Source organism: Ceratotherium simum, chromosome 3 (genome assembly GCF_057802395.1).
Source record: "Ceratotherium simum simum isolate JZ-2026a chromosome 3, ASM5780239v1, whole genome shotgun sequence".
Lineage (NCBI taxonomy): Eukaryota > Metazoa > Chordata > Mammalia > Perissodactyla > Rhinocerotidae > Ceratotherium > Ceratotherium simum.
The window spans coordinates 29,230,455-29,245,521 of NC_141902.1; the positions used below are offsets into that span (position 1 = coordinate 29,230,455).

The 15,067-nt window shown below is 36.2% G+C and overlaps 2 protein-coding genes across 2 annotated transcripts; both read left to right on the plus strand.

Annotated features, from left to right (window-relative positions):
- The first annotated feature begins 507 nt into the window (after nucleotides 1–507).
- LOC101387104 (olfactory receptor 4N2) lies at nucleotides 508–1,705 on the plus strand. Its single transcript, XM_004421959.2, has one exon. The coding sequence runs from the start codon at nucleotides 782–784 to the stop codon at nucleotides 1,703–1,705; it is 924 nt and encodes a 307-aa protein (XP_004422016.1). The 5' UTR covers nucleotides 508–781.
- A 10,097-nt stretch (nucleotides 1,706–11,802) lies between these two features.
- Nucleotides 11,803–12,940, plus strand: LOC101389253 (olfactory receptor 4K2-like). The gene has a single exon (XM_004421329.2). It carries the CDS (start codon nucleotides 11,803–11,805, stop codon nucleotides 12,760–12,762), a length of 960 nt encoding a protein of 319 aa, XP_004421386.1. The 3' UTR covers nucleotides 12,763–12,940.
- Nucleotides 12,941–15,067: the final 2,127 nt, after the last annotated feature.

Genomic DNA, 15,067 nt, shown 5'->3' on the forward strand with positions numbered 1-15,067 from the left:
GTTCTCCCTTGAGTGTCATACTAGGATCAGAGAAAGAAGATTGGGACTATATAATAAGTAATTGAGATTCAGATTGTGTTACTTAAGCTGCATGAACAAGGTATGGAGTGTCTACAAAAGTGGTACTTAACCAGAGATACAGCTAGGAGATTATCTTTAAGTTAGGTGAAAAGTAGAGTTATTGTTGGGATCCTGGTGATTAGTTTGGATCAAGGTAATACAAGGACACTGGACCAGAGGGGGATGATAAGAGAATATAGAGAGCAAGACAGGGAGTTAGCGGGCAGGAACCGGGAATTCCACAGAAACTGAAGGAAATACTTAGTAAAAATTTGGGATTGGTGGATGAGAACAAAAGGGGCATATATGCAAGAAAAGAGCTAAACTTCAAGCACAGTACAACCACAAAAATGTGAAGATCTTGATAATTGGAGTTAGATTGTATCTCAATCAGGAAACTTCTATGACTCAAGAAGCTAAGGATCCCAAGGTGTGGGATGTCAGACTCTTAAAGTGGAGAGCAGTCCTACAGAAACACATGGTTGAACGGGGATATGAGAGTGGTTTTGAGAACAGGATATATTTGTTTGTTATTTGCTTTAAATCTGGAGGATAGAAAAGTTCAGAGTTTACCCAAGATACTGGAGAGGGTTGGACATGTTGTTTTTAGCTGAAGTGATGGATATATCAAATATTTTTAGCTGGAGAAGAACTAGAGTCTAGGTGGAAGAAATAGTAATAATGATAAATTCTGCTTCTTGATACACTCCAGAGAGAGGAGATGGAGAGTGAGAACAGTACAGTGGTGACAGAATTCATCTTCCTTGGTCTGACCCAGTCTCGAGATATTCAGCTCCTGGTCTTTGTGCTAGTTTTAATTTTTTACCTCATCATCCTCCCTGGAAATTTCCTCATCATCCTCACCATCAGATCAGACCCTGGCCTCACAACCCCCCTCTACTTCTTTCTGGGCAACTTGGCCTTCCTGGATGCATCCTACTCCTTCATTGTGGCTCCCAGGATGCTGGTGGACTTCCTCTCTGAGAAGAAGGTGATCTCCTACAGAGGCTGCATCACCCAGCTCTTTTTCTTGCACTTCCTTGGAGGAGGGGAGGGGTTACTCCTTGTTGTGATGGCCTTTGACCGCTACATGGCCATCTGTCATCCTTTGCACTATTCAGCTGTCATGAACCCTAGAGCCTGTTATGTCTTGCTGTTGGCTCTGTGGTTTGGAGGCTTTGTCCACTCCATTATCCAGGTGGCCCTCATCCTCCACTTGCCCTTCTGTGGCCCAAACCTACTGGATAACTTCTTCTGTGATGTGCCTCAGGTCATCAAGCTGGCCTGCACAGACACCTTTGTAGTGGAGCTCCTGATGGTCTTCAACAGTGGTCTCATGACCCTCCTGTGCTTCCTAGGGCTTCTGGCCTCCTATGCGGTCATCCTCTGCCATGTACGTGGGTCCTCCTCATGGGGGAAGAGCAAGGCCATGTCCACATGCACCACCCACATCATTGTTATATTTCTCATGTTTGGTCCTGGCATCTTTATCTACACTCGCCCCTTCAGAGCCTTCCCAGCTGACAAGTTGGTTTCTCTCTTTCACACTGTGATTTTTCCATTGTTGAATCCTGTGATTTATACCCTTCGCAACCAAGAAGTTAAAGCTTCTGTGAGGAGGTTGTTTAATCAGCACATAGCCTAACTGAAGAAAAAAAAAAAAAAAAGAAAATCAAGACTGGAGAATTTCATGTGAAATTAACTTACTCGTTTCCATATACTGCATTTATTGAGCATCTTCCATTTGTCAGGAGTATTCTAGGCATTGGGAGAATGAGGTATTAATGAGATGAGTATAGTCACTGCTCTCCTGGAGGTACAATCTAGTGGGAATAGACAGCCATCAAGATAGAATATAAACAGCATGATTTCAGGGAGAGATATTGTCCTGAAGAAACTAAAAAGAAATGCAGAATGATAGATAAATAGATAGATAGATAGATAGATAGATAGATAGATAGATAGATAGATAGATGATAGGTGATTGTTAGAGAGTGGAGTGGGGATAATCAGTTTACTTTCAGTCTTTAAGCAGAGACTTCATGAAGAGGTGACATTTTGGCTGATAGCTATATAAAGTGAAAGAGTGAGTCAACCATGGGACTATCTGGAGGCAGAGCATTCTAGGCAGAGGGAACAGGTAGTGCAAAAACCTGAAGATGGTAATGAACTTGGTATATTTAAGGAACACAGCAAAGTTCGAATTCACTGAGGTATAAGAAGTGAATGTGGAAATAATTAGAATTAAAGTTGGAGATATTGTAGTGTCCAACACATATATGCATCTATGAAGGGAGTGTAATGAGTTTGATTTATTTTGCAATTACAATAAGAAACCATTTTAAGGCTTTAAGCATCAGAATGGTTTCTCTGATGAAGTTTCATAAATGACTTAGGGCGGTAAACTCATGACTCTGCTCAGATATCAAAGAGTTGAAAAAATATCATTGAGGGAAATATTACGCTTATAAGCATATTCTGAAAGAAATTAAACTGCCAATTTTTCTTCCATAATGAGAGGAAGGCAAATAAAGCTGGTTATTTTCATGTGAAAAGATTATGTAAACATTTCACTTTCTTTTTTCCAGAACTTCATGATTACTCCTCACAGATTTTTATTACTTCTAGCTATTTGTTGATTTCAACCCCAATTGATTTCACACCGAGTATAATGATGACCATTTTTTAGTGGACCAGTCAGGAATCTATCACAGATAGTAGAAACAATTCTAGTTATTTAAAAAATAATATGATTTAATATAGAGAATTATGTGCTTACAAAATAGTTGAAAAATCTAGAAAAACAGACTATAGGTTGGGCCTCCAGAGATGTCTCCCAGAACAACACAGGAGACCTAGGCTATCAAGGGAGCTATTCTTGCTGCAATCTTTGCCATCTGTTATCTGAAAAATACCACCGCCTTAGCCATAGGACTGGGAACAACACAGCGATCCAGAGCCAATCAGATCTCCTCTAGCAAAACAGAAGCATCTCCTGGTACTGCCTCTCTGCCTAACTAAATTATCCAAATTCAAGTCTCTTATGAGTACAGTGAATGGGCAGCATCCAAAACAAATCTGGAACCCAAAATGCAAAAAATCTAGGATTATTTTTTTATATTTATTTTAAAAAATAATCAAATATTAGTATATAAATTATGTGCAAGGTAAAAATATTTAGGCTATAGAAAAAATGTTTTTATTCCTCAAATATCTCCTTTCCCATCATCACTCTCAGCTTATCATGTTGCTTACTATTTCACTGAGAAAAAGAGCACAAGAGAATTCCTCAAGCTCCTACCACTACATCTATCCTTATAACTGCATCTGGAACCTGTTTTCATTCATCTCTCCTGAGACCGGGTGATGTGATACTGCTCCTACAAAAGTCGACTCCTCCATCTGTGCGTCAGAATCCAGCCCCTCTTTCCTACTAAGATCAATTACTCTGGTAATTCTTTCTCTCTTCTGTACTATTAACTTTTTCTTCCCTATTGGATTTTTTCCCTTAACATATAACCACATTTTTTTCATCTTAAATAAAACCTCTTTGTCACCTTTCTCCCTCCATATATTACCTAATTTCTCTCCTTCCCTTTACAGCAAAGCCCCTCAAAGGTTGTTTATACTTAAAAAAAAAAATAGACTCTTTTAGAGCAGTTTTAGATTTACGGAAAAGTGGAGCAGAAAACACAGAGTTCACATATACCCTCTGCTCCCCACTACATATGCATATTTTCCCTTATTAATATCTTATATTAGTATGGTACATTTCTTATAATTGAACAAATACTGATACATTATTTTAAAATAAAGTTCATTGTTTACATTAGGTTCACATTTTGTGTACAATTTTACGGATTTTGAGAAATGCATGTCATATATCTACCACTACAGCATCATACAGAATAGTTTTACTGCCCTAAAAATCCTCTGTGCTCTATTTATCCCTCCCTCTCTGCCCTGTCCCCTCAAGCCCCTGGCAACCACGGACGTTTTCACTGTCTATAGTTTTGCCTTTTCCAGAATGTCATATAGTTGGAATCATATAGTATGCAGCCTTATCAGACTGGCACATTTATACCGTCTGCTTCAAATTTCCTTCCTTTTCAATTCACCCAGTCATACCAATAAAACAGCTTTTGTCATGATCATGAATGATCCTTATTCAGGTCTCACCACATTTGACCTCTGAGCAGCACTCGATACAGTGGATCACTGCCTTCTCAGGACTCTCCACTTTCATAGACTATTCTCCACCTAACCAGCTATTCCCTCCTTCTTCTTTGAGAGTTTCTCCTTAGCTACTCAGCTCTCTTGGCTTTAAATTCCATCTCTATGTTGATACCCTCTGCACATATGTTTCTCATGAACTCTAGGCTCTTCTACCCAGCAGCCTATGCCATGGCCACAGCTCTACTTTCATGCCTTAGTATCACCTCAAGTGTAACATGCCAGACTGCCTCCTGATCTTCACCACACACCTCTCCCCACCCCACACCCCAATCTTGGTTAATTGTAATTCCATCTTTCCAGTCTCTAGTCCAAAATTTTGGATTCATAATATTTTAGAAATATTTTCTCTCATATTCCACATCCAATCTGTTAACAAGTCTAGATTAGCTCTGCCATCATAAAATTGCCTGATTAGATCATCTCTCCCTCAAATTCTACCTCCTAGGACCAAATCAGGATCATCTTCTGCCCACTTTATGGCTGTAGCCTCTTCACTTGTCTCACTTCTGTTCTTGTCCCATTTTAGTTTATTCTCAGCTGAGCATCCAGAATGATCTGGTTCAAATATAGTCATGTCATCTCCCTTCTCTTCTCAAGATCCTCAGTGACTTTCATCTTACTTAAAGTAAGAGCTAAAGTCTTTCCTTGTTGTCTGTAAAGGTCCATACAACCTTCTCTATACACCCCAACTCCTAACCCTTTCCACTCTCTGACCTCTTATCCTACTACATCCCATCTCATTCACTCTGTTCAGCACTACTGGCCTCCTGATCCTTGAACATGCCAAGCTGCTCCCTATTCAAGACATTTGACTTACTGTTTCCTCTGTCTGGAATGAGATTTCCCAAGATATCATCATGACTCACTGCATGATTTCATTCAGAATTTCTCTCAAATGTCGCCCTCCATGTGAGAAATTCCCTAGCCACCTGATTGAATTTTTGTGTGTGTGTGAGGAAGACCAGCCCTGAGCTAACATCTGATGCCAATCCTCCTCTTTTTTGCCAAGGAAGACTGGCCCTGGGCTAACATCCGTGCCCATCTTCCCCTATTTTATATGGGACGCTGCCACAACATGGCTTAACAAGCGGTGCGTCGGTGCACGTCCGGGATCCGAACCGGCGAACCCTGGGTCACGGCAGTGGAGCACGCACACTTAACAATTTGCACCACTGGGTGGGCCCTCATCCTATTGAAATTTGCAGTGCACTCCCACAAAACTCCATATGCCTGCATTACTTTTTTTGTTTATTTTTATTTTTATTTTTTTTTTGGTGAGGAAGATTGGCCCTGAGTTACATCTGTGCCAATCTTCCTCTGCTTTGTATATGGGATGCCTCCACAACATGGCTTGATGAGCGGTACGTAGGTCTGTGCCCAGGATCTGAACCTGCAAATCCCTGGCCACTGAAGTGGAGTGCACTAACTCCACTATGCCACTATGCGACTGTGGCAGCCTCCGTGCATTACTTTTGTAATGCACTTGTCACGTTTTAACATGACATATGTTCTATATACTTATCTTATTGCCTGTTTTTTCATGGTATATAACATCGATGGAAGCAGAGATTTGTTTGCTTGTTTTGTCTACTGCCTGGCACAAAGATGGTGCTCATAAATATTTATTAAAGAAAGGAATTAAAGAATAATGAGAAAATTACACCACACAGAAATATTTAACGTTAAAATTTTGTCAGTGTTACATATATAAGCACGTTATTATTTTTATCAGAATTGGGTCATATTATACATGCAGTTTACAACTTGTTCATTATTCTTAATATTATGGGCATGTTTTAAATAAGTAAATATAGATGACAATACTCTTTTAAATCACTATGAATTATTCAGTTACCATTTTTGGTTATTATTAATCTAAATAATCACTGCTTTTGTATATTTAGATTTTTGCTATTTTAAGCTAAGTTCGTATAATAATGTTTAAATATAAATTTTCACACTTGGTTATTTTCTGAGAATAAATTTTTAAAAGTACAATTACTGAGTCACAAGGTATAAACATTGATGTATAGTGAAATTCTGTCAATTTAATTTTCCACCAACAATATATGAAATTATATTAATATATCCTTACTATTTCCAATAGTAGTATTTGCTTTCTTTCAAAGAGTTGATATTTGGAAAAGACAGAAGTATTATATTTATTATAGCTTTCAATTTTGACTGTTGCAAACAATGTTTATTCATTAAATGTATTTTTTCATGGATTCAATTTTCATGTGAATTGCTTACTTTTAAAAATAGTCATGTTAATTTTATCCATTTGATTTGTATCACCTATTGACATATGAAGTAAATGAATTGTGTTATTTGTGTTTAAAAATTTTAATCAGTTATTAAAATAAACCAAGATTTCTGCTCTGATCAAGATGGAGTAAGAGGGACTGAATTTACCCTCCTGCCTGAAACAACAAAAAAATTGACAAAATCTACAAAACAACAAATTTCAAGACACTGAATGTCAGGCAACAAATGGTAAAAAAATCCATTGAGCTCTGTGGTTGCCCACCTTATTTCTCTGAGAGAATTTCTGGGGCACACTGAAGGAAGAGGAAACCAGGAGGAATCAGCAGATTCTGTGTTAAGAAGGACCTGCGTTTCTGTGGTCCTCGAATCTAAGAAGCCCTGCGTCTTTTTCTTGTAGAATGGTTTTAGAAACTGTGGTCTGGGCGCTAGGTGTGTTTATTGCTACTGGGGTGTCATTGCTCTAGGCTCTGTCGCTAACAGAATGAGGGAATATGTGATATACTAACCTTCACATATACAGGGATCTATAAATCTTTCAGTCTGTAAAAATCTGTGTCTCTATTGAGCCTAACATGAATTCATACTGATGTTTCCAACGTTAATCCTTTACCCCACGGAGCATCCTGGCCTATTCCCTTTGTTCATCTGTATACTCCCACTCCAACAGTGAGAAACTTGGTTACCACCATCCACCATCCATTGACTTGGTTCTTCAATACCAGTAGCCATGTATACAGCAGTATCAAATTGTTAACCCATATCCCGTGGGAAACAACTCTATCAACTAGGATATAATGCTTAACTGCAGTTCTTTTTGCCATTAATCTTACAGATTCCACTAATTTCCAAAGTTACTCAGGTCAGCCCCTTTTCCTCCCATCACTTTCAGTGAAGTCATTTCATACATTTGTTACATTTTTTTCTTGCAGTCTACATTTCATCCTGGGATTCCCCAACATCCTAAATAATTTTTTAAAATTTGCATAAATTAAGATTCATTCTTATGCTGTAAAGTTCTATGGTTTTGATAAATCCATAATATCATGTATCTATCATTTCGGTATTATACAGAAAAATTTCACACCCTAAAATATCTCTTTTGCTTCACCTATTCAAACCTCTCATCTTCCCCCTGCACCTTTGACAATTACTGTTTTTTTACTCTCTCTGTAGTTTTGCTTTTTCCAAAATGTCATGCATTTGAAACCGTTTAGTATGTATCATTTTCAGACTGGCTTCTTTCACTTAGCAATATGCACCTAATATCCATCCATGTTTTTTGTGGCTTGATAGCTCATTTCCTTTTATTGCTGAATAATATTCCATTTTATGAATGTACCACAGTTGGTTTATCCATTCACCCACTGAAGGACATTATGGTTGCTTCCAATTTTGGCTATTATCAATGAACTGTTATAAACATTCACGAGCAGGTTTTTATTTGGATTTAAGTTTTCAAATCAGTTGGGTAAATACCTAGGAATGTGACTGCCTGATCATATGGTAAGACTATGTTTAGCTTTGTAAGAAACTTCCAGACTTCAAAAGATAGTGTACCATTTTTGCATTCCCACAAGCAATGAATGAGTGTACTTGTTGCTCCACATCTTCAACAGCATTTAGTATTGTCCGTTTTTTTGGACTTTAGCTCTTCCAATAGGTATGTAGTAGTATCTAATTGTTGCTTTAATTTGCAATTCCCTAATGACATATGATGTTGAGCATCTTTTAATATGTCTATTTGCCATTTTTTATCTTCTTTGGAGAGGTGTCTTTCAGATCTTTTTGCCCATTTTAAATTGTGTTTCTTTTCTTATTATTGAGTTTTAAGAGTTTCTCTGTGTATCTTGGATTGAACTTCTTTACTGGATAAATGTTTTGCAGATATTTTCTCCTAGTCTGTAGCTTGTCTTTTTATTCTCGTAACTGTTTTTCACAGAACAGTGGTTTTTAAATTTAGTAAAATTATACTTACTAATTTTTTTCTTTCATAGATCGTGATATTGGTGTTGCACCTAAGAACTCATTGCCAAACCCAAAGTCTTTTAAATTTTCTCCTATATTTTTTCTATAAGTTTGATAATTTTGTGTTTTATGTTTAGATCTATGACCCATTTATCATAAAGACTATTCTTTCTTTACTGAATTGCCTTTGCTCTTTTGTCAAAGATCGTTGACCATACTTGTGTGGGTCTATTTTTAGGCTCTATGTTGTGTTCCATCCATCTATGTATCTATTCTTTCATTAATGCTATGCTGTCTTGATTACACTAGCTTTATAGCATGTCTTGAAATGGTTAGTATGAGTCCTCCTACTTTGTTCTTTTTATTCAGTGTTGTGTTGGCTATTGGATTTTTGCCTTCCCATATAAACTTTAGGATTAGTTTATTGATATCTACAAAATCTGTCTTTCACTTTTAAGGACACTTGCGATTATTTGAGCCCACCAGGATTATCCTGGATGATCTCCCTATTCTAAGGTTAGTTCATCAGCAACCCTAGTTCCATCTGAAAAGTCCCGTTTGCCAATTAAAGTTATACTACTGTAAACATTATAATATTATATTTTTTTACTTGCTCAACACCTGTCTTCACTTCTTCAGTTACTTTGGGCTTTCCAACTTCCATTCCCCAGAAGTCACCTACCCATGGCAGCAGCTGTCATTATATCTATTAGCTTGTACTAATTTTTAATATCTTGTCAGAAAATTTAATGCATGATTCTTCCTTTACATGATTCTTCCAGTAAGCAAGAGTTTGCTGGTGACAAAGTGCCTTAGCCTAAAAGAGTAATTTTCTGACTTTGGGACATAGAACACTGGGACAGAGAGGTGGGAATATTTCCATATTCAAAGGAGCAATACTTTGCTTCTTAAATATTCCTTAAATGACTGCTCAGAGGTGGCCTTCTCCTAGGCCAGTTCCAGTTATCCTGTTTCTCTAATGAACACTTCTTCATCATGAATGTGCCTCCTCACTTTAAATAGCAAAGACACACTCGGCAGTTCTTGTTGCAACTTTGGGAAAAGTCGGCTCAATGTTTTAATAACTCCCACTGCAAGTAGATTGTGGTGTCTAATCCCTGATCTCCAAAGGTTTCTGCCTTTGAGTGGATTTTATACCAAGACCAGAGAAAATATATATTCATGCTCCAGGCTTCTGATTCATATTAAGGACTATGGTGATTTCAGTAAGCTTGTGATTCTCAAAGGATGTGGTGTTTTTGATTCCTGATGCATAGCTGGTAGGTTAAAAGCTGGAAATAAGGAATTTAAGAAGCAGTTGTAGTTTGTGCTCTTCAAGTAGCAATAAAATTTTTATTTTATAATTGAATAAAGCAAGAATAATAGAGGAATAGTAAAGAAAAATATGTGTAACTTGAAGGCATACAGATGGATGAATCCATTAAATAGATAGTAAAGATGCCCTTCTAGAAAAGAAAGGAGAAAAAAAATTGAGAACTGTTTATTCACTTACAATGAGTATATAGTATATTCATTATATATGTAAATTAGATATAATAGTTTCATGTTCTCAATAATAATTACATTATTAAGTCAGGAAAATAGAAGAAATATTCAAATATGTGAGGCTGAGAGTTTTCAATATATTTAGTATATCAAGGTACTTGTATAATTTTCTTATGAAAAGAAATAATTTAACTTCAAAAAGATAAAATGATTTTGAAAGCGCATATCTTTTTCTACAACCCTGAATTGAAATTAGGTGAGAATATTTTTGCCACTATTATTATTACTACTATCAATGAAATAAAACAAGCTGATTATTTCTGAACGGTATTCTTAAATTTGGATTTTGAAACCTAGAGAATTCTTGAGTGTTGCCCAGGAAATAGCTTAGTGCTTTATATAGATAATCAAATTTAATCATCACAGGTAAAGAAGCCAAATCTTAGAGAGGCTACTGAGGTATGCTCAAGGTCACACAGCAGGTCAAGAACACCTTCACCCTCTTAACCAATTTGTTACAGTTCAGTTTTAAGATTTCTGGAATATTGCTCTTTGACAAATTTTAAAAATATTTATCAATACTGATGGAACAATTTGATATGTGCAAGTACATGAGGATGGAGCCAGATTTTTCTCCACGTGGGAAAACAGGAGGTCACTTAAACAAAAAATATCCTAGGAGACGTTTGCAGAACTTGCAATGTACTGTAGTCAAAAACTCAATTTTGAAAAGTGAGTCTGAATCCTCAAAGCATCGTTCTTTTTTTCTCCTTTCAGTTAGCTCTGGTGTCACTTTGACATATCACCATCAATGTGGACTTTTTGTTTGTTTGTTTGTTTTGAGCATCTTCTATTCTGGTACTACAAGATGCCCAAACTCATCTTGTATATTTCCTGGCCCATTCCTAGAATCTTTCTTTTTTTTTCTAGTCTAAAAAATTAGCTTTGTTTGAATAGCATGAGGAGAAATAAAGGAGGAATTTTCTCTCTCTTTTTAAAGAATATTTCTATAAGATCATGGAATAAAGTTGAGAATAACTCTTGTATGTTACAGGAATACCTTTGGTCATCAGTGGTTTTATGGAATTAAGAAATCAATTTATCATTTCTATATTAATAGCTAAAAATAGTACTTATCAATACTAACAAAACAATTTGAAAATGTGCAAGTGAAGTGAGAATGGAACTGGATTTCTCTGTAGCTAAGAAAACAGGAGTTCATTTAAGTGAAAAATTACTTATCACCCTCATAGGATACTAAATGGGACTTCTGAAATCATGACGTTACACTGTTAGTTAAATGCAATAGTCAGCAATAGTGGATTCAACATAATTGCATTCTTTTGGTTTAACAGAAATCTTTGAGTTTTCAACTCTCATTTAAATTTTTAGTTACATGACTTATTAAGTAGAGCACACTAACTTAGTGGAATCTTCCTCTATAAATATGAATTATCTAACTCCTTAGCATTCAGAACAGGAATGTTATTGTGTGGGTAAGTGATGAATATAATTCAACATGTACTGATGCTGGTCAAAACCAAGAAATTGTCCACTTGAAGTGATATGTGATAGCAATTGTTAAGTGGTTCCAAAAAGAAAAATCTTTACTGAGAAATAGTTATTAGTTGGATTTTAGGTTATCGATGTTCTAGTGGATTATTAACTGATATCATAACTGGTTCATATAAAATTGTAGAAGTATCACATTTTCTAGCTCTGTCATTTTGTTCTATTTTGTCATTATAGAGCAGAGTCTGTGGATCAATGGAAGGGTTCAACCACTCCAGAGTGTCTGAATTCATGTTACTTGGACTTATTGATTCTCCTGAGCTCCAGATTTTCTTCTTTGTGATGTTTTCCATTTTCTATTTAATGACCATGTTGGGCAACTGCCTGATTTTGTTCATGGTCTTGTCCACCCCACACCTTCACTCCCCCATGTACTTCCTGCTCAGCAATCTCTCTCTCATTGACATGTGCCTGTCCTCCTTTGCCACTCCAAAAATGATCATGGGCTTCTTTGCTCAGCACAAGACCATCTCCTTTGAAGGCTGCACTTCTCAGATCTTCTTTCTGCATCTCTTCACTGGCACTGAGATTGTGCTGCTGATCTCCATGTCTTTTGACAGGTACATTGCCATATGCAAACCTCTCCATTATTCAATAATTATGAGCCAAAGAGTGTGTGTAGGGCTTGTGATAACATCTTGGACAGTGGGCTTCCTGCACTCAATGAGCCAGTTAGCTTTTACCCTCTATTTGCCATTCTGTGGTCCAAATGTTGTAGACAGTTTCTTCTGTGACCTTCCTTTAGTCATCCAGCTGGCTTGTGTAGATATATATGTTCTTGGAATCTTCATGATCTCAACCAGTGGTGTGATTGCTCTTATAAGTTTTCTGCTTTTGCTCACTTCGTATATAATTGTTCTTGTCACTTTCAAGGATCTCTCCTCCCCAGGATCACCTAAGGCTTTTTCCACCTGCACTGCACATTTCATAGTTGTGTTAATGTTCTTTGGACCTTGCATCTTCATCTATGTGTGGCCTTTCACAAACTTCCTGGTGGACAAAGTTCTCTCTGTTTTCTACACCATCTTCACCCCCTTTCTGAATCCACTTATCTATACTTTGCGAAACCAGGAAGTGAAGACAGCTTTGAAGAAGAAACTAAGTAACCAATATTTAAATCTTGGGAAAACTACTCCAAGATATCCAATGCAATGAACAGAGATTTCTTGTCTGAGATTTAATATCATCAGTTTTGTTCTTAGAGCAATAGAAAATTAAACTTAGAATCTGTCTTTCCAGTAATTTAGTCTAAATTCAGGAACAAGGAAACCAGGGTTGAGTGATGTGAAACATCTTGCCAAAAAATTAGTGCAGTGTTTGCAAACCTTTGAGATTATGGATCCATTTGAAAATCTTTTGAAGTCTATAGGTTATTTTCATAGAAAAAGGCACATATCAAAATCATGAACATAAATTCAAGGTTTCATAGACCCCTGAATCCTATAAACACACCTCGGATTAAGACTGTTTAGAGAAGCCTGATATAAAATAGTGTTCTCTTGTCTTCTTACCCAGAACATTCTCACTCAGCTGTACAGCCCTGTGATATTCTGATGGTGTCCAATTGTAGAACTTTAATTAGAAGTGTTCGGCATGACAGGTTTTTTTTTTTTCATAGCATTAGAAATATTTTCAAATTGATATTGTGAAGATATTCTTTTGAATAATGATGAGCAATCTTGAATCAATGGGTCCAATTTTTTGAGTTCTGAGTCTACTTTGAACAAAATAGAACAGTTTAGAATTTAACAGTATGGTTTCTTAATAGGTGTACAGATCACTATAACACCTGATAATTGATACAGAAAATAATTAATCAAATGGCAGTTTTTAAAGTTTAAACCATAGAAAGTAAACTACTCAAATCTGATTGGCTTTCAAAACCTGGCTGAATACCAGAGATATGAAGAATCCATTTAATACCAAGACTAAACATTTGGAAAATTATTAACCATTAAATTCATGACAAGTTTTTCACTTCCAAAATAAAATGCGCCAAAATATTATTAGTCTTAGTATGAGTTTTGTGTCTTATTTCCGACATAATGTAGCTGTGGAAAGAAAAGATGAAAATAATTTAAGAAATATATAGCACAATTCTCTTTAAGTTGGTTTATTATTATTTTTTTTAATTACAAAACAGTCTTTAGAATTCAGCTGGCCAATCCATTTCCCTAACAGCTGAAGAACCTAAGGTTCAGGGAATTCATAGAGCTACTTCAAGGCTGAATCACTGTAAGGGCAAAGATCATTGCTCTAAATAGACATGGATCTCAGAATTAAATCTTGGATCTGTCATTTCCTAGTTGTGTTGTCCTGGGAGATTCACTTTACCTCTTCATCCCTTGTTAATCTCTAATCTGAGGATAATACAGGCAGATTAATTGTTATGACTGTTTTATGGAAAGTGGACAGAATGGATTCTAAACATGTCATTTTCTTTTCCCTTCCCACTCGCCCAGACCTCTACCCAAAATGTATCTTATTTTTAAGTAACATGCCTTTGAAAAATAACTACTCATGTCAAACCATGAGCACACAAAATTTGATATTCTAGTTTTAGGATGTCTCTAAGATTGGTTTATTAAGACAGATGGCAGAAAAACAAATAGAGTACTCTCCAGTTTTCCACTGCTAACATTGTGTGTGTGTGTGAGGGGAAACTAGATTAGATTGCCTGACACTGAGATTTCTATGAATAACAATATACTGATAGACTGTATCTCCTTGAATTGACTGAAGTATATGAAAAGGGTTCAGGAAACAATCTGTCATCATGGATTCAGACAGTTTGTGAGTATCAAGAGAAAAACACAAGCCCCTGCCTTGCAGAGAGAGAAATGGCATTAATAACTTCTTACATTTATCTTGGGTTTTTAAGGTCTTAACATGCTTCAATGCAAATAACTTCCAAGCCAAATATTTAATATCTGAAGTTAAATAATGTGCAGATGTTTATGAAGAAATGTAATGTTGGAGCTAGGTATAAAGCACATGTTTAATTTGAAATAGCAGTTCATTTTTAACCAAATCATAAACTCTTCCTTCATGCTTCAAAGTCAAACAAATGAAAAAAAGTGAAGGTGAAATGTACTTTTGCCTCATTCCCATTCTTCAGCAAAAATCATCATCTTTGTTTTTAAATATCAACCTCACTTCTACAATTTCTATCTTTAGTTCAATAATTCTTTAATGAGCATCCACTCTGTTTAAGATTCTTGCTGGGTGCTGGAGATCCAATAAAGTAGAAGGTCTGATTCTCTGTCTTTGAGGGACATGTATCTAACAATTAGAGAGAGTCAGTCTGTAGTAGGTTGAATTCCAGTCCCATCACTTTGTTGTTGTACAACCTTGAGCAAGTATTTTTAATGTTTCTGAGACTCAGTTTCTTCACATATAAAATATGAACATAGTATTTAACTTCTAGGGATGTTGTGAAAACCAAACCAAAACACATGTA